Source organism: Capsicum annuum, chromosome 1 (genome assembly GCF_002878395.1).
Source record: "Capsicum annuum cultivar UCD-10X-F1 chromosome 1, UCD10Xv1.1, whole genome shotgun sequence".
Taxonomy (NCBI): Eukaryota; Viridiplantae; Streptophyta; class Magnoliopsida; order Solanales; family Solanaceae; genus Capsicum; species Capsicum annuum.
The window spans coordinates 727,433-748,248 of record NC_061111.1 but is presented as its reverse complement, the minus strand read 5'-3'; the positions used below and the strand labels follow the sequence as shown (position 1 = coordinate 748,248).

The window sequence follows — 20,816 nt, the reverse complement described above, 5'->3', positions numbered from 1 at the left end:
TTCATTTCGTTTCATCCATGTTGAGTTATTTATATTTGGGAATGAAAAACAGGTTTGAAAAAAATATTTTTTATAAAAAATCCATCAATTTTAAATGCTCAGTTATGAAAAAAAGAGGCTAACTACTTTAATATTTCAAACCGAAATAAAAATCCGAAATAACCTAACCGAATTTGTAAAAATCGAACCAAACCGAATTTATTTTTGTTTGGTTACGGATGTCATTTTTGTCAATCCGAAAACCGATAAACCGAACCGATATTAAACAATCAGACCGAACCAACGAAACGCCCACCCTACTCAAATAAATGAATTATGTGGCCTAAGTTTTACATCTTTATATACAAGTGATTGACAAAGTTGAGGTCAATTCTTAGTAGTGCATGGCATTAAGCTCTTAAAGAAGTAACATTCACAGTATTTTGTACCTATATACTTGTTTTTTTTCTAACATGAATGCCATCAACAGTGCTGCTGGTGCAGTAGAGTGGAGGATCAGGATGGCTGATGGCTCGTCCGAAAATTTGGCACCAGAATCAATTTTTGTCACAAGAATGTACCTTTCATTCGAACGATTCTTGAAAAATATAATCTTGTTAGTTCGGAGATTCTTCGAGAAAGCCTGGAACATAGGGAGGAATGATCCAAGAAAGGTGATCCACGGTCTTAAAGTCGGAATAGCGCTAAGCGTTGTGTCGTTGTTTTATTATATGAGACCTCTGTATAATGGTGTTGGAGGTACTGCAATGTGGGCTGTTATGACTGTTGTGGTTGTTTTTGAGTACACTGTAGGTAGGTACTTTTCGATCCCAGTAAGAAAAGTTCATTCCTTTTTACAGGCTGAAAATTTGAAGAAAATTGCAGGTGCAACACTCTACAAGTGCTTAAACAGAGCTACTGGTACTTTTTGTGCTGGATTTCTTGCAATAGGGATCCATTGGATTGCTAATCAATCAAGCAAAAAGTTTGAGCCTGTAATTATGGGAGTTTCCATTTTCATATTAGGTGAGTGATGTTTGTAACTAAAGATTACTATTTGCATATGGGATATGGCCGTGTTGTTTGGACTCTCCAAAAATACTACTGGTGCACTACTTTGGGAGGATCCGACATGCACACGTCCACATTATTTAAGACTCCGAACAGCATAGGGATATGAATCATCTGTTCTAACTTTTTTTTTCTTAATTTCTTCACTTAATTTAGCCTCAGCAGCAACCTTTACAAGGTTCATTCCAGCAGTGAAAGCGCGGTTTGATTATGGCACTATGATCTTCATCCTAACTTTCACTTTGGTTTCAATATCTGGATATCGCGTTGCAAATTTGTTGAACATGGCTCACGAGAGAGTATCAACGATCATCATCGGTGCTTCCTTGTGCGTTATTACAAGCATTCTCATATTTCCTATATGGGCTGGTGAAGAACTTCATAAACTTGTCATTAGTAACCTGGAAAAGCTAGCAGAGTCCTTAGATTGTAAGTATTTTTTTTTTCCCTAAACTTTAGATATAAGTACTAAAATTTCATTATATATTGTCTTTAAAGTTGATCCTCAATTGTCCTTTTAGGTTGTGTAGCTGAATATTTTAGTGACAGTGAAGACACAACAGCAAATACTAAGAAAATGCTATCTTTCAAGTGTGTGTTGAATTCAAAGGCCTCAGAAGAAGCAATGGTAAGTTTTCGTCAGGAGTTCTGGTCAAATCCTGATCGATCACCACAATTTTTTCAGCATTTGTGGTTAAAATCCTGGCGATCCATCAGGATTTGAGTCACTGACTCGTTTTTGGCTTCAAAAGATTGATCCGAATTCAACTCAATACGACTTCAACTTTTACTGATATAACATGGAATGATCTGCTAGGCAAACTTTGCTCGATGGGAGCCAGCACATGGACTGTTCAACTTTCAACATCCATGGGGAAAGTACCTTAAGATCAGCGCGTCAATGCGCAGTTGTGCCTGCTGCATTGAGGCACTAACAAGCTGCATCAGTCAAAAAGATCAGGTCATCTAAATTCTACTAAACTTTTATCAAACTCTACAACCATTATCGTTCATCTAGATAACTAAAAGGCGAAAATTTTCATCGTGTTGTAGGCTTCCGAGCTCTTGAAGAATCAACTTACTAACACTTGCCAACAAGTAAGTTCGAGTACAACTGAGATACTGAAAGAGTTAGCATTAAACATGAAGACAATGAGGAAATCCTCCAGGACGGATATGTTAATCCAAGAAAAGAACAGTGCGATTCAAGAACTAGAAACTCTGATGGAACAACTTTCAGGATTACTTATTCAGCCAAAAGTGGCTGAGAATGAGAAGGATGATCAAGAAAAGTCAGTTATAAGAACAAGTAGTAATGTTATAGCTCTGGCTGAACTCATACCAACTGCTACATTTGCTTCATTAGTGATCGAAATTGCTACGAGGATCGAAGGGGTTGTTGATGCTGTTGAGGAATTATCCAAAATGGCAAAATTCAAAGCTGAGGATGCTGAGATGATCAAACAAAACAAACCAGTTGCTAGTTCATGATTTCATATGTCTTGGAAACAGCCTCTGGCAGAAATGCAAGTTAAGGCTGCGTACAATACATCCTTGTGGTGTGGTGGGGCCTTCTCGAACCCTTCGCATAGCGGGAGCTTTAATGCACCGGGCTGCCGCGTTTTTTTTTAGTTATGTTCAGGTGACCAAATGCTTTTGTTGTACTATAATGAATGGTACCATTTGACTAAGAAAGTATAAAATATCTCCAATTTGCTAATTATCCATTTTTACATAATTCCTACATTCATATTTTCATTATATTTTAACTTCGTTCGCTAAAATACATAAATAAATGTATCTCATTTATAAAACTTTTAGACGAAAGAGTCACACACTTTGCTAGATAAAGATAAGTAAACAGCTAGCAAGAACCCTATTTATAGTAGTGCAAAACCTATTTTAGTTAAGAAATAGAAAACTTATTTCTGATTTATTTTACACTAAAAATGAATTAAATAAATATCAAATCTTACACAAATTTGATTTTCTACCCCAACTCCTTAAAATAAATAAAAGAAAAATAACATAAACATACACATTAACTTACCATATTTACACAAATTCTCATTCTTGCAAAATAATTACAAAAATCCTAGCTACTTATGCATCTTCGTTGGATGTATCAGAGAGCTAATTATGTATCCCGACAAACCTAAAATCGGAAAAAAATATATCGGAAGCTACTTATTTATCGTTTACAAGGAAAAAATATATCTCCGTTGGATGTATTATGTATCTCGACAGACCCAAAATTAAAAAACATATATCACGAGCTAATTATGTATCTATACAAATAAAAAAAGTATCTTCGTTAGACGTATCAGAAACTAATTATGTGTCTCGACAGATCCAAAATTGAGATTTTCAATAGTTATGTAAAATGTCAATTTTTTCTGTAATTAAGCTCCAAACTGTAGGGGCGTGCAAAAATCGAATTGACCGATAAACCGAACCGATAAAAATATTATTGGTTTATTGTTATTGGGTTAACGATTTGTTAATGGTTTTATAAAAAAAATTATTGGGTTATTGATTCGGTTTTTTCTTATTAGGTTATTGGGTAAACCCAATTATTTTGTTGTTGTTGTATGTAGGATTTTTGGTTGAAACTAAGATTCGTTTTTTTTCTTTTCATGTTAGTTACTACTATTTCTATTTTATGAGTATTTTCTTATCAGTTAAACTGAAAACCGAACAGTTAAGGACTAAAAACCGATAAATTGAAAACCGATAAAAAATATCTTATTGGTTTGGTTATTGATTTAGCATATTTAAAAAACTGAAAATCGATTAATCGAACCGATAATATATAAAACCGAACCGAACCGATCGATGCACACCCCTACCAAACTATTGGGAATTATGTTTTTTTTTTTTCCCAAGGTATCCCCACAGCCGGCAGCCGTGAGACTAATCCTCCGTTCCTCTGTCAGTACACTAAGCGGTAGGAAATTGGCCACAGAATTTGGCCCATTCGCGAGAGGCGGGGAATTATGTTGTTAGGCCAATAAATAAATTATAGGAACAAGAATGAAAATAGGAACAAAGCCATTTGCGTAAATGTTTACCCAACTATTTCGTGGCCCAACCCAATTAAACTTTGAGCCCGTTTTGCATACTTGGAGCTCCGGGAACGTAAAAGAAAGCCCGTTGCCCGTCGTCCTCTTCCTTGTATGAAAAAGAAAACTTCGCGGGGTTTCCAGAGTGAAACTTTTTGCTCCCAAGTAAAAGTTTTCTTTTCTTTTTTTTGATTAATTAATTGCTTCAGTATTTTTGTATGGACGAGACGATTATAACATCGGAGGCAGCTTCAGGTTCCTCTCAGCTCAACTTCTCATCCCGTATAATATGTCGAGTGTAAGTATTTTAAATAAATTTTAGTTTTTATTTTAATTTATATATATATATATATATATATAAGTGCACCGACCCTTACATAGCAGGAGCTTTAATGCATCAGGCCGCCCTTTATATATATAAGTTTTTTTCTTGTTTTAATAACCGTGGTGTACAGTACAGGCCAGCTTTCTTGCACCTCAGACTAAATCCGGGGAATAATGTATATATATATGTATAGTGTTTCTTATGCTTGCTTTGGTTGATTTACTTTTTCAGTTTTTCAGTAATTTGTGATTTTGCCTGTTCATCCCTCAATTTGGGTGTTTCTGATTCTGTTTGCGTTGTCTAGTTTTTTTTTCTTATTTTTTTTAAAAAGGAAATGGCGATTTTGTTACAAGTTATTAGCTTTTGTAATTAAATGGACGAATAGAGATGAATGGATGAAAAATATTCATATAGCTGAACCTGTAATGGTGGCTGAGTTGGTTGAGCAAGGATTTCCTTGGGGGTGGGGGTGGGTGGGGGGTGTTCTGAGATTTGAAACCTGGTACATGCTTTCTCAGTCGAGCTAGTCGCACGGGGCTTGCTTAGTGTGGTTTTCAGGCTATTACATTGGAGCAGGTTTACACTGTTTGCACTGGAAGGTAGTGGTTGCGGGTTCCCTTGTCTTAAAAAATAGAATTCATATAGTTGAACCAAACTAATTTAGGATTGAGAGGCAGTTGCTTAATTTCTTTGTTGATTTTCACTTTTTTGTTCAGTTTTAGTTTGTTGAGTGTATGCCACTTTGAATCCAGTGATTGGGCTGATTGTATAAATTAGTAATAGTAATATAATGCTTTGACAACAGTGTGGAGTTCATTTCAATAAGAAAATAATTTTTTTGAGATAATACATTGGTAAAGTTTCATTGCACTAAAAGCACACATTCTAGGATCAGTGTAATGATACCAAATTCTCAACTCGACAATCAATACACAGAGTGAACGGAACTAATAAACTTTGATTAATATGGAAAGGAGAAATTACAATATGAAGAAGAGGAACAGTAGTAGAAGGGGATGAGAGGACTAGAGAGAATTGGGGATGAGAAGCAAAGCTTTTGCCTAAGCAATTATTACAATTTTCATAACTTATTTTGCTTCCACAAGTGTTATTTATCAACCCGGATCCCACACATAGCCACTTAATATGCTCTTGGGCTGTTTTGCCAGTGCGGGTCTAGGCCCATTCATAACAATCAGAATGGACGCTGGTAATTACGGTTACCTGCTGGGTTCAAAAGATGATTTTTCTTATTGTTAACCTGTGTGAACGTTCACTGAGAGGAACTTATCCCGAAGGATCTTAGATGAACTTCCTGTTGTGCCGAAGCAGCTTGTTTCATGGTAGTTCTCCATTCTAGGATATTAGAGCACCGACACGATGGCTATCTTAGATACGTATTATGTTTGCACAATCATGGACGGAGACAGACTTGATGTATGAGACAGTATGAGCAGTCGAAGTGACAATCAGACATGTTACAGAATAGTCTAGCTGAAAGTTAACCAAGGTACCGGTACTTTCCCTACAAAGAATAGTCTCTCCTCACAGCCGGGGTATTCAAATCTCTCCTTACAAAGAATTAAAAACTTCATTTCAGGATATATGAAGGTTGAAAAGGTTTTCAGGTGGGAACGACTTCAACGTTATGCTTGAAGAATCAATCCCTGGAATTGAACTCACTTAAATGGAAGTTTTACCTACATATTTCTTCTATTCTGTAGTTCCTACCTATTCTACATTCTGGACATATGAGAAGCTTTTCACCAAGACGAATATGTTAACTCCATCATCGTTTATGATCTTGGCCTGCCTATTTTGCATTCTACCAATGCTAATTGCTAGGCACGTGAGAAGTCTAGGTTTATGTGAGGTCATCTCTTTTTTAATTATTTGATGAGTAAGGGTTACATTTTAAAGATGAATATGAATAGCAGTAAGATAGTACATCAAAAGTTACAGATTCTGCAAATTTCGGATCATTTCTATCATAGAATCTACATCACTTACGATTACCAGGTTGCACCAAAAAGCTAGCAAAAAAATACAGATGGGCTTAAGGTTTCTAAATTAGACTTGGTAAGACCAAAAGAAAAGTTGTATTTAGATGGTTGAAACCATAGTGAGTTCATGTATACATGTGGTTGCATTGATTCCTACACTATATATCCTGCCCCTTAATCAATATAATGAAGAAACTGAAAATCTTATAATTTCTTGTTTGCAAGTTGCTTTGTCTATAAAATTGTGAGTGGAATGTGGCTAAAATAATAGCAATGCTTGTTTTTTGTGCAGTTGTCAAAAGCAATTTTCACAGTATACCTGCCCTCGATGTAATACCCGTTATTGCTCTCTTCCTTGCTACAAGGTGAGTGAAAAATCCGTTCCTTGTGTATAAGCTCAAAAAAGATGATCTTTTGTAGTTCCTTGTTCCTTTTCTAGTCTGCCTATGCTTATAGTCGTTATTATTAGCCTCAGGTGGCTATAAGTCCAATATATTGTGGAGAATCTTTTGATCCATGTTACTGATTTTCTTAATGGTATTGGTGGCAGTCTCATAGTCTTCGTTGCACTGAATCCTTTATGAAAGAGAATGTCATGGCGGAACTACAACATTTGCGACCAGATGAAGGAAGTAAACAAAAAATGTTGGACATACTCAAACGCTTGCACTCAGAAGATGAAGCAGACATCATGGATGAAGATGGTAACCATTACTTTGTTGTCTGCAATAATGAATTTATTCCTACTTGATGCATTACCTACTTGTGTGATATCTCGTGACTTGAGCCGGGGGTCTTTCGGAAACAGCCTTTCTACTTCATCAGAGGTAGAGGTATGGACTGCGTACATCTTACCCCCCCCAGACCCCACTAAGTGGGAATACACTGGGTTTGTTGTTGTTGTTGTTGTTGATGCATTACCTAAGAATGACAGTTCATTAATTATTAGTTGTTGAGAGTAGTAATATGAATCTTGTTTTGGTTTCTAACAATAAAAGAAGAAATTTTATTGATACAATTTTTGTTGTACTTTACCATAAGGATGTTTGATTTGCTCAACAAGTTTTGTTTCATGGGATTCTTGTTTGTATCCATGTATCATGTTGCTTTGAGATGTGGTTGTTCGAATGAATCCTATATAATACTCACTCTACCTTATCATATTTCCACAAAATTAGTAAAATTGTTGAACTGACATAACATGCTACTGTAGAAGACAAAATGAGTTACATTTTTTTATTGCTACAATTCTTAACCATAACTTCCTCTGATTGATCTCGTTGCATCAGATTCCCTGTTGTCTGAGGAAACTCTTCAAAAAGTTCTATCTGGTATGTTCCTGAAATTTCAGATTTTGATGCTATTTTTCTCCTTTCATTTTGGGCTGGGGGATAGGACGTAGCTTGGTTCTAAGCTAATTTTTTTTTTGTTTTGGTTTGCGAGTTGGTTATCGTGTTGGCTTTCTTTTGTAAACAGGAAACCAGATAAGTTTCGAAGATTTATCTGCTGAAGAAAAGAAACACTTTCAAAGGGCTGTTGCCTCAGGTGAGTTGAGCAAATTGATTAAGCCCTGGGAGCCATGGTGGTTGAAGACTTCTGCCAAGGACATATCTCTTGGTCAGGATGGAAGTCAGCTAATCCATCCACTTGTGAGGGAAGATACAGCTGTGTCATCGGAAGATGGAATTGAAGTTGACCCTTTGCACGACATTCCACTTGGCCCCGACTCTCCATTACCCTCAGTTAGTAAGCTCAGAGCATCAGGGCCATCCCCTTTATTGGCTGTTCACCTTGTTGACATCATATACAGTTATTGCTTTACTCTTCGCCTCTATAACGGTGACTGGCAATCAGATCCCATAGGATCAGCCACGGTTTTGTTGAGCATCTCTTCTGTTCTTGGTCAAGGGGGGCAGCCACAGACGGTGCTGGAAGCTCTATCGTTTTGCATGGAGCAAACATGTTCACCAACCTTCAGACACATGGGTGGCCTGCAATTCGCATTGGGGCTAATTAACGACACAATAGCCCTTCTTCATCTTGGAGGTCCAGCCTTAGTTTGCTTGCTTTGTGATCTTAGGAAGCTAATCCAACTCGCGGAGAAGGATTTGAAGTCAGAGAAGCCCCGCAAGTCCAAAAGTTCTGAAATCAAAACAAAGCTCAAGTCTGCTGAAAGGAAGATTTATTTTATGATGTGTTGGGCTCACGAGCAGCTACGAGAAGCATGGTCTTCCTTAGCAGCCATTGTCGAGGCAGAGAAGAACCGACTAGTGGACTTTATAGGGAGTAAGACGAGTATTCCGGAAATGAAGAAAGTACAGAATGAGGGTAAGCCTCTAATTAAGGAGGTTGAATAACTGTCTGTTCCTTCTGAATGACAAGCTGCAGCAAGAAACACTAGAATCAGTGATGCTTGTAAAGATGTTAAGCTCAGATCATTGAGTGTTTAAGACTTTTTCTCACTGCCTGAATATTTATATTTACTTTCTCCTTGGAACTTCATTCATGAGTACCTGAAACAATTTAAGAAAAAAAGAAAAGCTTTATATTACTGGTGATTTTTCTAGTGTACACACTCTAGTCCATATCGTTTTTAGTTGTTTATCTGGTTTTTAAAAACATAAGAGGCAAGGCAAGTTTTGACTTATTAGTTTTTAATTTATTCTTTTTATTAACTATAATCATGTTTCAAAATATTGAATTTATATATTGAAGGAGCCATGCAAGTAGTGTGTCAAGTTAAAAATGGATAAATAAAATAGCGTGAAAAATGAATGTTCTTTTTGATGTGTATGTTATTGTTTTTTTCTTTGTATCTGAATTTGCTGCACTTGAGTCGAGAGTCATTCGAAAGCGACTCTCTATTTTTTTGAGGTAGTGATGCGGTATGCATGTATACTTTATCCTTTTTCAGATCTCACTTATGGGATTTCAATTGGTATGTTATTGTTATTGGTTACGTGGCTTTGTGAGATTAACTCTCAAGTAGTGTTATACTTTGCTCACTTTGATTTGTCATATATCACTTTCTGAGTGTCGGTTCAATCAATTTTTAGAATTAGATTCATGTAGTATGTTAAATTAGAATTTAAATATTTAAAATTTTCATAATAAAATAATACTATTACAAGATATTAATATGTCGAAAATCATAATTTTAAAATAGTGATCAAATTAAATGTAGTTTGACACTCCAAATGCTTAACAAGTGGCAGATTTGTAATTTGGAGGTAATGAGAGTCCCATTTCTGGCAATAAAATAGAATCAATGATTCACACGTTTATCTTCTATCGACTCGACGTCACGTAAAACTGATAAATCCCAACAACCCATAAAGTCCATTTTAAACTACAAGAAGTTTCTGGATTTGTTTCGTTGGCATTTCATCAAACACTTTCTAAGCAATCATCTATGAACGTATATTGAGCAAAAAATCGAAGAGAAATGGGCGATGTAGCTGATAAAATAGCGTATTTTCAAGCGATAACAGGTGTAGAAGACGCCGATTTATGTACTGAAATCCTCGCCGCACATGGTTGGGATCTCGAACTTGCGATCTCTGTTTTCACCTCACAAAATGACCATTCTGCCCCTGATAATCCCGCCTTCGAACCCCCTACCACCTCCAATCTTACGCCGCCGGTAGAAACAACTGGTCTAATTGCCGGCGGTAACGGCGGAGCTGCTGCTGCCACCGGACCGCCGGGGATAGCGTGGAAGATTATTACGCTTCCGTTTTCGATTATCTCCGGTGGTCTAGGGTTAATTTCAGGTGCGGTAGGGTTGGGTGTATGGGCAGCAGGTGGTGTACTTTCGTATTCGATGAGAATGATAGGTCTGAATTCGGGGCGTAATGGTGAATCCTCTTCGGCTTTGGTATCTGTATCTGCAGCAACAGCGGAGGCGATGAGTTTCGTGGATGGTTTTGATAGGGATTTTGGGAGTATAAGGCCACATTTTACTGCTGAAGGTTTTATGGATGCTTTACAGAGGTCTAAGCATGAATTTAAGCTGCTTTTCGTGTATTTACATTCGCCTGAACATCCTGATACGCCTATCTTTTGTGAAAGGACTTTGTGTAATGAAGCATTAGTAGCGTTTATTAACGAGAATTTTGTTGCTTGGGGAGGGAGTATTAGAGCTAGTGAAGGTTTTAAGATGAGTAATAGCTTGAAGGCGTCAAAGTTTCCTTTTTGTGCTGTTGTAATGGCTGCGACGAACCAAAGGATTGCTCTGCTTCAGCAGGTAAACAAAGTGTTATATGATTGTTTTGTTTGTTCACTAGTTAGAGTCTTAGTGTAGTTTATATCTCGAAAGGGGGTGTGTATGCTGTATATAATATGGTGCAGGAACTATTTTGGTTGAAGCAGATGCGATACTAAATCCAGGCCTAATGGTTGCTCTATTTAGTTAAAAACTAGCTTTATGTTATGCGCTAAGAGACTATGATTCTAGATTGAATATGGATCACTAACTCAAAGCAGCCAGCATAATCTTTTGGACAAACTTGGGATCGCATGAGAAATAAATAATTGAAGCTTGTGCTTTTAACATGTTCAAGCATATGCATCTTTTTAGTGTGATAGAGCCCTCTATAACGTATTAACAGTCTTTTATATTGGTTAGCCCTGTATAGAAGTATCCTGTATGATATGTTAGTAGGAGGCTATGCATCTCAAAATACGATTTTGTTATGGATTGTAATTTTATCTAAGCTCTTCGGTTGATATTATTGGATTGTGACAAAGCAGTGATGACATTAAACAGTTTGTTGACCTATCTAATTAAGAAAGAAACACTCTTGAATATGTCAAGCACTCAAGCCTCTATCATGAGGCCTGCTCTTTGTTTTGTTATCTACTTAAAAGAAAATAGTAGCACGCGTCTATAATGGATTGGCTAGAATGTATTTGCTTACTCACAGTGCGTATGCGCTGTTTCTCATGTCACTAACGAAGTATTAGCATATGAGACTTTTTGTAGTAGAAACATTAGTTCAAGAGGATCAAATTGATTATGGGATATAAGATGAGGTGGTTGCTTATCTAACTCCAAGTAGGTTTGTCTGGCTATTTATTTTAACTTGGTCATATGGTTATACTAGTAAGTATCTGGAAGTTACTTTTGAATTACGTATTATAGTGTATCTTGAGTATTGTTGTATTCTTAACTAAGATGATGTTCTGAGATTTGGATATTATGATGGCTTATGGATGGCGTGTCCCTCTTTTTGTTACTTAATGGTAACCTTGGATGAAATAGAGAGAAATATGGCTGATCCTATGACCCTGTCACCTTGTCTCTACCCAGAGTTAAACCTTGTGCTTCCTGCATAGATCTCATATCAGTGGATATATACTTCAACGACAACAACATACCGTGTAGTCCCACAAAGTGGGGTCTGGGGAGTATGCAAACCATACCTCTACCTCAGAGGTGAGGTTAGAGAGGCTGTTTCTGAAAAATCCTCGGCTTAAGACAAAAACTGTCTAAAGAAAGATGTAATGGAAGTACAAGAGACAATAGATAGTAAACGGAAATGACAGATAATAGCAGAAGAGTACTACGACAAAATAATACTGCAACCAAACTACACGAAACAATAGATTGTACGAGAAATCGAAGAGTAAGAAACTACAAGAGTAGTCCTACGACTACTAGTAAAGGCAACAAGACCATGCACTCGTACCTACTAGTATGGACGCACTCCTACCTACTCCTAACAGAAATCATTGCATATATACTTAAAACTAAAAAATTAAAATCGGGGCATATATGTATCGAGAAGTAATCTGTTTTATATCTTGCTGGTTTCTACAAATTTGACACCTTAAAGAAAAGAGAAAAAGAAACTGTCACAAAATTTTCATTATTTTGGAACCAAGTTCTAGTATTTTTTGATAACTAAAAAGAGTGAGCGCTTGGTATGACTAATATGATTGTCTTTAGAAGCAGAGTGATTACCTCTTTTGCAGACTACATTGTCCCCAATTTTCTTTTTTTCTTTTTGGTCGACCCCTAATTATCTTTTATGCTTCATTGTTTCTTGCAAGCTCAAAGTTTATTTGGCCTCCTTGTTCTCTGTTAATTGGTATATGTTCATGATGTTAGAACTTATAGTTTTGAAACCAAACACCCCTTTGGGGTGTGGTCTGGGCATCTCTGTTTCTGTCTCTTGTAAGTGTCTTAAAAGACATTTCATTGATTAGTACTGGCTATCTTTCAAGCCTTGCTTTATTTTGTGTTTAACGGTTTGGCCTAGTCAATTCGATTTAATAGGAAATTTTTGTGATGTTGTCATTCAATGGGTACATATCACGTGCAGAGTTTCGTGTTGTTTTATGTTAGATCTGTCCTTTCTATTGTCTTAATCCTTCTTAGCTATCTACTCTAAGGGAGGCTTTTGGCTTTTGTTGCCAAAAGCTAATTAAATGTTTTTTTGCCTCGTTATATATCAAAGGAACTGCAAATTCATACCGGATACTATCTGATGTTTTAGTGTAGCAGCAAAGGACTGGCTTTTTCTATCAAGAGCTGCTTCATTGACGATTGACCTCGCCTTTACTTTGATGTCTTCTTGTATATCATAGTCTGATGAGTACTTTGCAGGTTGAGGGGCCAAAATCTCCTGAAGAACTGCTAACTGCACTGCAAAGGGTGCTCGAGGAAAGTGCACCTGTGCTTGTTTCTGCCAGGCTTGAAGCAGAAGAAAGAAGAAATAACATCCGATTAAGGGAGGAACAGGATGCCGCTTATCGTGCTGCATTAGAGGCTGATCAGGTATGTACTTTAGGTTTTAAAATATCCTTTATAAGTTCAATTTTGAGAGAGCGTAATTTGTGTGTTGCTGAACTGTTTATCCTATACCAGGCTAGAGAGCGCCAGAGAATAGAAGAGCAAGAGCGGCAGGAAAGAGAAGCTGCTGAAGCTGAAAGGAAAAGAAAGGAAGAAGAAGAGGCACGTGAAAGAGCAGCCCGTGAAGCTGCTGAAAGAGAAGCTGCATTGGCTAAATCGCGCGAGGAGAAATTGCAGTCGCTGGGCCCTGAACCTGAAAAGGGTCCTGATGTTACACAAGTAATCATCTTGTTCTTGATTCCTTTATTTTAATGTGCATTTCTTTGTCATAACTGTAGAAACATGGTTGTTTCTTTTGGTTTTGAGGAAGCAACAAGGACAACTCAGAGCACAATGCACATATTAAATGCAGTACTTCTACTTTTCAAATGATTAAATTCTTTGTTGGTTTCTTGTATCCCCTGCAGGTTTTGGTTAGGTTTCCTACTGGTGAGCGCAAAGAGAGAAGATTTCAATGTAGTACTACTATACAATCTCTGTATGACTATGTTGATTCTCTTGGATGCCTGGAGGTTGAAAAGTACAGCCTCGTGTCCAACTTCCCTCGCACCGTCTATGGCTCAGAGAAGCTCGCTCTGTCCCTTAAAGATACTGGATTACACCCTCAGGCCAGTCTTTTCGTTGAGTTGAACTCATGAGAACGACTTGCTGAACGATGGGATGTCTTGAGCTTGAGATAATAACTTTTGTTGAAAATGTTTGCATGTCAACTAGAATTGGGAAATGAATTCAATAGATGCACTTTTGTCTGTTGTACCCTAGTTAATTTTCTATTACTTTCTCGTTAAGTTTCTGCGAATAGATAATTGAATACCATGATATATAGTTCACAAGTGCAAAAGCTAAGGCCATTGACATCTTAGAGTTTCTCTCTTGAAGTTGTTATCATTCTTAGCTCATCAAATATATATTTTCTGATATGCCAAAGATCCATATATGTGAATATGAATGAATTGGTGAAGGTGAAAGAATGATGTTCTCTTATTTGTTCACCATTATCTTTATGCAGTCCAGTGGCAGGCACAGTGTCTACACCAACCTATGAAATACATGACGCATGTCTCAGCGTACACTCTTGTCACTAAAATGTACATTCTCACCTTAATTTATGACTTACCATGGTAAGTTAGCATGGTTTGACGTAAACGACAAGTGCAGATAAGTATTTATCAAACAGAGACTCCATCGAGTCAAGTGGGATTGTAAATCTTGGAGTGAATCACAGAGAAATGTTTTCAAATCTTACTCACCATAAAGGTGCTCAGCACCCAACCACTTGCTGACAGTACTCTTGAAATATTGAAAAGGAGAAAAGTATACTAAATCACTTGGAAGGTCCCCAAATCTTTAATCATGAACAGACATCAAACAAGCGAGCAGTGAAATTGGTCATGGCTGAAAGTTCATCCAAACAATATTGCCATAAAAGAATGATGCAAAATTATGTACCAATGAAATTAGTCAAGACACATACAAGCTCGTTTGGACATCGCTATCATGAAAAAAAAAAAAAATAGTCATGCCAAAGGACAAAAGCGCAATATAGGATGTACGCCCAAACCTTAACACACATAAAAAAATGGCTTCGCCCGGACTCGAACCGGAGACCTTCAGTGTGTTAGACTGACGTGATAACCAACTACACCACGAAACCCCGCTGTCAAACCTACAAAATTGAATATACATAACCATAAATATTTCATCCATTAATTACGTTTTAGATTTCATACGTTCCTAATTACACGTTAAATCAACGGCAATTAGCAGCTTAATTATCTAAAAAGCAAATTATTAGTTGTCGAAAAAGTCGACTTAATCATCAACCCTTAATTCGAACTCCCATTTTCCAGCTGCTTTTTTTTCTCCTCCTTCTAACCTCTTCAATTACAATCTTCCCATTAAGCTTTCCCTAAATTCCCAATTAACAAATTACGATTTTGGTATTTTAGGGATTTTCCGATTTAGGGTTTTAAATCTGTCTGCCCTATATGCATTTCAATACCGGGATTTTCTTGTTTGTGTGGTTAATTACTTGAATTTTGCAAATGGGGTTGCTCATTTTTTCTTTAATTTTGCTGAAAGTTGAGTTCTTTCAACTCCAATTCAGATTTGGAAGGGTTATTGATTCCTATTCCGTTGCTTGTGAAGCTTTTTCTGAACCCTTTCTTTGATTTTTGACAATTTCTTTCTTTTCTAGGATTTAGGGTTTAGTTGATTTTTTTCTTCTTTTTTATTGTTTGGTTGTGGAGAGATGAATTGTGCAATTGAACAAGTGAGATCGAAAGGTAAATTTGATGATCCTGAGGTTGTTGAAGAATCACCAGACAACAGATATATTCGGGTACAATGTTTTTGTCTTTTTGTTGTCTGTGTATATTTGCCAAGTTTCTATTTTTAGGATTATCTGATTGACCAACTGATGAGTCTGCTTGTTGTACTTTGTTCATTTCATTCATTTTATAAGTTAATGCTAATGAAGGGGAGCCTTGGAGTCAGTGGCGGAGCCAAGATATTAAGGGGTTCATAAGTGAACATACGAACTAACCGAAGGGAGTTCAACATCTAATATATATGCATAAAAAATAATTTTAACCAGGCATATATAGCATAATTTTTCGCTGAAGCGGGTTCGGATGAACCCCCTCGGCAAAGGGCAGCTCCGCCCCTGCTTGGAGTAACGGGTAAAGTTGTTGCCATGTGACCAGGAGGTCATGGGTTCAAGCTGCGGAAACAGCCCCTTTGAGAAATGTAAGGTGAGGCTGCGTACAATAGATCCTTGTGGTCCGGCTCTTCTTAGGACCCCACATGTAGCGGGAGTTTTAGTGCACCAGGCTGCGCTTTATAAGTTACTGCCAATAAATTGTGGTGTATGTATGCACCCTAGGGCGTGGCCTAGTGGTCAATAAAGTGGGTTGAGGACTATGAGGTCTCACGTTCAAATTCCAGCATCCGACCGAAAAAAAATCTAGGTGATTTCTTCCTCTGTCTTAGCCTGGACAAAGTTACCTAGTAGGTGTTCGGGTACTTTCTGTTTTTCTCTTTATGTATGTTTGTTAAGTTTCTATTTTTAGGATTATCTGATTAACCAACTAACATCTACTTGTTTTTACTTTTCCATGTATTCCTGCTTGTTGTACTTTGTTCATTTCATTGATTTTATAAGTTACAGTGACAACCGGAGTTACCTAGTACCTATTGTTGGTGGGAGGTGACAGGTATCCCATGGAATTAGTCGAGGTGTGCACAAGCTGGCCCGGACACCATGGTTATAAAAAAAATAATGGAAAAAAAAAGTTACAACAACAACATACCCGGTATAAACCTTACCCCTACCTCATAGGCTGTTTCCTATCAACCCTCAGGTCAAGATTCATTTTATAAGTTAATAAATGTTAATAATTTGAACTAAAGAGGATTCTCTATCTTGAGCCAGGGGTCTATCGGAAACAGCCTCTCTACTTCTTTGGTGGTAGCGGTATGGACTGCGTACATTCTACCCTCCCCAGACCCCACTTTGTGGGAATACACTGGGTTTGTTGTTGTTGTTGTTGTAATTTGAACTAAAGAGGGGCTTTCTGTTGATGCAATAGTGTAATGGGAAGAGATATTGAGTTGGGGTTTCAGTTTCATTATGATTTTATTTTGCTCTTATGCAGTATTATATTTTGTGTTGAAAAATGATGATTTGTGATATTAATTTTTTTTTCTTTCATTTATGTAATTTTGTGGGTTTTGGTGGTATTATCACCTTCTTTTTGTTTCTCTTCTTCCAGTATAATGAAATCTTGGGAAGGGGAGCATTTAAGACTGTGTATGGCTCTTACACCCATCTCATTTTTATTTTCTTGCACTTTAAGTATTACGTCATAATCATTTTTCATTTTCAAATTTTTAGTGATTTTCACGTTTTCACATGTAGCTATAAGGCGTTTGACAAAATTGACGGAACAGAAGTTGCTTGGAATCAAATTTGCATAGATGATGCTGTGCAATCACCTGAATATTTGGAGAGGATACATTCAGAGGTTCATTTGTTGAGGATGTTGAAGCATGAAAACATTATGAAATTATATTCTTCGTGGGTGGATTATGTGAACAAAAGTATTAATATGATCACTGAATTATTTAGTTCAGGGAGCTTAAGACGGTGAGTTCTAATTTTCTTGCATATTTCCTCTTCTTATTTGCCTTCCATGCAACCTCCGGATCCTTTTAATCTCATACATCTTTTGCCTCCTATACCTTTTAGATATCGAAGAAAGCACAAGACAGTTGACACAAAAGCTATTAAACATTGGTCTAGACAAATTCTCCAAGGTTTACATTATCTCCATAGTCATAATCCACCTGTTATACATAGAGACTTGAAATGTGACAATATATTCATCAATGGAAACCACGGAGAAGTTAAACTTGGAGATTTTGGATTGGCGACAATTATGTGGCAGTCTACAGCTCATAGTGTTATTGGTAGTTATTTGACTTGGACTGGCTGTTTCTTGGCTCCATCGAAACTAATATAATATATAAACCCCTCGTATCATATTTTCTTTGTGTTTTCTCTTCTTTAGGTACCCCTGAATTTATGGCACCAGAGCTATATGATGAAGAATATAATGAACTTGTTGACATTTATTCTTTTGGCATGTGTATCTTGGAGCTAATAACGTGTGAATATCCGTATAATGAGTGTAGAAATCAAGCACAAATTTATAAAAAAGTCACGTCGGTGAGTTTTAGTTGTTTTAAGCTTTACAACTATTACTTTATTTTACTTGAAGTAATTGCAATGATTAGGAAAAATGCTTGATTTCAGGGAATAAAGCCAGCGTCTTTAGCGAAAGTTACAGATGCTCATGTGAAGGAATTTGTGGAGAAATGTTTGGCTCCAGCATCCATTAGATTAAGTGCAGCTGAACTTTTGGAAGACCCATTTCTTTCTTCTGAAAGCTTGAAAAGCCCCCCATGTGATCATTTGCCGCTCTCAAATTTTGTGTCTGAAGCACAAAGCTTGCCAAAGTCAATTGTCATGGATGTAGGCCTGGCACAGAAGTTACATAGTGATATGTGCATAGAAAGCAAGATTGGATCTCATTTTTCCAATTTAGATTTTGTGAGACGAAATGAGAGAAACGAATTTAGCTTACAAGGTGCCAAGAAAGATGATCGTTCAATTGCCTTTTCACTGCGAATTGCTGAGTTTACTGGTATTTGATCATTCTAATGGAATAATACATGGAGTATCTGCTAGCAAATATTTGACTCTTTTCTTTGTTCTTAACAGGTCGGGTCAGGCATGTGCACTTTGCATTTTGTATTGATGTTGATACTGTGATGTCAATAGCTAGTGAGATGGCAGGGGAACTTGAGCTGTCGAACAATGATGCGGCAACAATAGCTGAATTGATTGCCGACTTTATTTTCAAACTTTCAATAAGCCAGAAATATTCTTTTGGGAGTTCCGCTGCACTGAATGACTCATCCAATGATACAGCTTTAATGGTAGAAGATCATATTCCTGCTGAAGGCAGTACATCTTTGAATCAAGGGAGAACATCAGCCTCAGATGTGGAGTATAACAACGTTTTAAGAACGCTTGGCAATGAGTCCGAATGCGTCAAAGGCCCCAATATCCATACTCTAAGCAACAATAAGGCTAGTGTTGGTGATGTTGTAATGAGTGATTGTACCAAAAAATCAGGGATCTCCTTTGACAGCTTGCGGAATGTTGTATCTAATGATTTCTTTACTAAATTCTCTTCTCTGTCTCTTACCAACGCGGCAAATGACAAAAATCAGTTGCAGGATCTCAAAGTGGAGCTTGATGCCATCAATGTGCAGTATCAACAATCTTGCCGAGAACTCTTGAGAATGAGAGTGGAGGCAATTGAAAATGCTAGAAAGAAGTGGACCGCCAAAAAGAGAATGTGTACATAGCTTATCAACAGAAGTTCCACTCTTTTTTTTTTTTTGTGGATGATGTGTGTGAAGGGGGTTGTTTAGGGAATGGTTTGTTCTCGATTTTGGTTTTATTTCCTTATCAAACTGCCTGGCAGTGTTAGTGAAATGAATTGTTTGGATACATGCTCCTAGTTGGTGCCTCTGCAAGCTTAGTTTTTGCTTTTGGCTTGTGAGTTGCTCACCGGAACATGGTGTCTTTTAACTTCTTACTTATTGCGATTCTGTTCTGGGACATTCATTTTCTTGCATGTTCTTCTTAATGTTATTTCTTCTTCTTGGATTGTTGATTGAAGCTTGAGTGACTATATAGTCATCGCAAACACATGAGAATGAGATTGTGTTCCTTGGTGTGATTTTGTTGATTTGCTAGTGTGTATCCTCTTTGGCTGTAATCAGCAAATTTCCATGAGTTGAAGTGGTGATCAAGGCTATTGGCATCATTGAATTTCCATACACTTTGGTTACTACGTGGTGGGCTACTAGTTTTCCATGACAATCTTGGACTTGTCAAGTATGAATTTGCCTGCCTGCTACTCGTGTCTCTCCTCATGAGCTCATTCGTATTTCCACCCCATAAGTGAGGTCTAGGTAGGGTAGTGTGATACAGGCAGGATCAAGTGTAGCATTCAATGTCCCAGATCATATTCCAAAGGAAACAGAAGAAAGAGCCAGTTTTACTCACTTGAAATGCTTTAGAAACAACATCATTCCTACAATTGCAGCAACCATATAATCTTGGACAGTAGGATCATAGCAAACAGAATTTCATCGGACAAAACCGAATAAATCACAACTACAAAAAATAACGAACAAAGCTTCTTTGTGTTAAGATTCACTGAGTAAGTAAAGATGATTCAATCGAGAAACCAATAAGCCTTTTTTAGACTTCAGAATCCATGAACTCAAAATTCTGGCGGAAAACACCACGTGTACGCGGCTTAAACAGTGAATAACCAAAAGATTGCACCTCAAACATCTAACACTCCACAATCTCTACAATATTTTAATCTATATAGTCTTTTTCCTTGCACCTGATATGAGACACTGTTCAATACTTCAACATATATAACCATTTTGCACCGATCTTCTATAAGCTAAGATGCCAAGGGAATAGAAGAGATTTAACAGGAAACTTATATGAGGGACCTGCTACCTTCCACGTACAGGTACTCAAACATTATCCACCACTAGGCCATACTCATAGGTGCAACCGTGCAAGAAGGCAACTACATTTTTAACAGAAAAAAAAAAAAAAAAGGAAAGAACTTTTCACCTCACCTCAACTCAAGAAGTTAGCTAGAAATGAAATTTTGCTGGCAATCAAAAGTTAAAAAAAAAAAAAAAAAAAAAAAAAAAAAAAAAAAAAAAAAAAAAAAAGCAAAAGAACTAAGCTGAACTGAAAGTATGAGGATTAGAAAATGACATCATATTATTGAGTACATTATCAGAGCTTAGCTATCTTTTCCTGAATGTGGAGCATACACGTACCAAAAATTCCGCGGCCGCTATCTTTCGGATACACATTAGGTAAAATATTTTTATGTAAATTGTAATAGCTT

At 37.0% G+C, this 20,816-nt stretch overlaps 4 protein-coding genes and 1 non-coding gene across 6 annotated transcripts; 4 read left to right on the top strand and 1 right to left on the bottom strand.

Annotated features, from left to right (window-relative positions):
* Window positions 1-364: 364 nt before the first annotated feature.
* LOC107852025 (aluminum-activated malate transporter 10) lies at window positions 365-3,109 on the top strand. The gene is made up of 6 exons (XM_016697077.2): window positions 365-792; window positions 865-1,005; window positions 1,207-1,479; window positions 1,572-1,678; window positions 1,868-2,011; window positions 2,104-3,109. Exons 1-6 carry the CDS (start codon window positions 453-455, stop codon window positions 2,539-2,541), a joined length of 1,443 nt encoding a protein of 480 aa, XP_016552563.1. The 5' UTR covers window positions 365-452; the 3' UTR covers window positions 2,542-3,109.
* A 983-nt stretch (window positions 3,110-4,092) lies between these two features.
* LOC107863769 (zinc finger HIT domain-containing protein 2) lies at window positions 4,093-8,998 on the top strand. Its single transcript, XM_016709903.2, has 5 exons — window positions 4,093-4,410; window positions 6,733-6,805; window positions 6,991-7,144; window positions 7,730-7,771; window positions 7,917-8,998. Exons 1-5 carry the CDS (start codon window positions 4,331-4,333, stop codon window positions 8,795-8,797), a joined length of 1,230 nt encoding a protein of 409 aa, XP_016565389.2. The 5' UTR covers window positions 4,093-4,330; the 3' UTR covers window positions 8,798-8,998.
* A 726-nt stretch (window positions 8,999-9,724) lies between these two features.
* On the top strand, window positions 9,725-14,044 carry LOC107863762 (plant UBX domain-containing protein 10). Its single transcript, NM_001324872.1, is given in 6 exon segments — window positions 9,725-10,209; window positions 10,212-10,226; window positions 10,228-10,686; window positions 13,051-13,221; window positions 13,312-13,515; window positions 13,704-14,044. Coding segments are annotated over 6 exon segments (1,404 nt in total). The 5' UTR covers window positions 9,725-9,885; the 3' UTR covers window positions 13,935-14,044.
* Window positions 14,045-14,876: 832 nt separating this feature from the next.
* Window positions 14,877-14,950, bottom strand: TRNAV-AAC. The gene has a single exon. It is a non-coding gene; the product is annotated as a tRNA-Val (tRNA).
* A 125-nt stretch (window positions 14,951-15,075) lies between these two features.
* On the top strand, window positions 15,076-19,549 carry LOC107863757 (probable serine/threonine-protein kinase WNK10). Of its 2 annotated transcripts, XM_047413716.1 has the most exons (7): window positions 15,076-15,637; window positions 17,070-17,107; window positions 17,216-17,443; window positions 17,546-17,766; window positions 17,868-18,025; window positions 18,113-18,503; window positions 18,581-19,549. In XM_047413716.1, exons 1-7 carry the CDS (start codon window positions 15,548-15,550, stop codon window positions 19,231-19,233), a joined length of 1,779 nt encoding a protein of 592 aa, XP_047269672.1. In that variant the 5' UTR covers window positions 15,076-15,547; the 3' UTR covers window positions 19,234-19,549. The 2 variants fall into 2 exon arrangements, with proteins under 2 accessions (XP_047269672.1, XP_047269674.1); XM_047413718.1 differs by lacking the exon at window positions 17,070-17,107 and having other exon boundaries at window positions 15,092-15,637.
* Window positions 19,550-20,816: the final 1,267 nt, after the last annotated feature.

What these genes read in the sequence shown, in the direction of transcription:
- LOC107863757 (XM_047413716.1), top strand. Translation starts at nt 15,548, where the DNA reads ATGAATTGTGCAATTGAACAAGTGAGATCGAAAGGTAAATTTGATGAT. An exon ending in CAGACAACAGATATATTCGG is followed by an intron (nt 15,638 to 17,069) that starts GTACAATGTTTT and finishes CTCTTCTTCCAG; the next exon opens with TATAATGAAATCTTGGGAAG. An exon ending in TACAGCTCATAGTGTTATTG is followed by an intron (nt 17,767 to 17,867) that starts GTAGTTATTTGA and finishes TCTCTTCTTTAG; the next exon opens with GTACCCCTGAATTTATGGCA.
- LOC107863769 (XM_016709903.2), top strand. Translation starts at nt 4,331, where the DNA reads ATGGACGAGACGATTATAACATCGGAGGCAGCTTCAGGTTCCTCTCAG. An exon ending in GCTCTCTTCCTTGCTACAAG is followed by an intron (nt 6,806 to 6,990) that starts GTGAGTGAAAAA and finishes TATTGGTGGCAG; the next exon opens with TCTCATAGTCTTCGTTGCAC. An exon ending in TCTTCAAAAAGTTCTATCTG is followed by an intron (nt 7,772 to 7,916) that starts GTATGTTCCTGA and finishes TTTTGTAAACAG; the next exon opens with GAAACCAGATAAGTTTCGAA.
- LOC107852025 (XM_016697077.2), top strand. Translation starts at nt 453, where the DNA reads ATGAATGCCATCAACAGTGCTGCTGGTGCAGTAGAGTGGAGGATCAGG. An exon ending in AGGCCTCAGAAGAAGCAATG is followed by an intron (nt 1,679 to 1,867) that starts GTAAGTTTTCGT and finishes ATGATCTGCTAG; the next exon opens with GCAAACTTTGCTCGATGGGA. An exon ending in GCATCAGTCAAAAAGATCAG is followed by an intron (nt 2,012 to 2,103) that starts GTCATCTAAATT and finishes ATCGTGTTGTAG; the next exon opens with GCTTCCGAGCTCTTGAAGAA.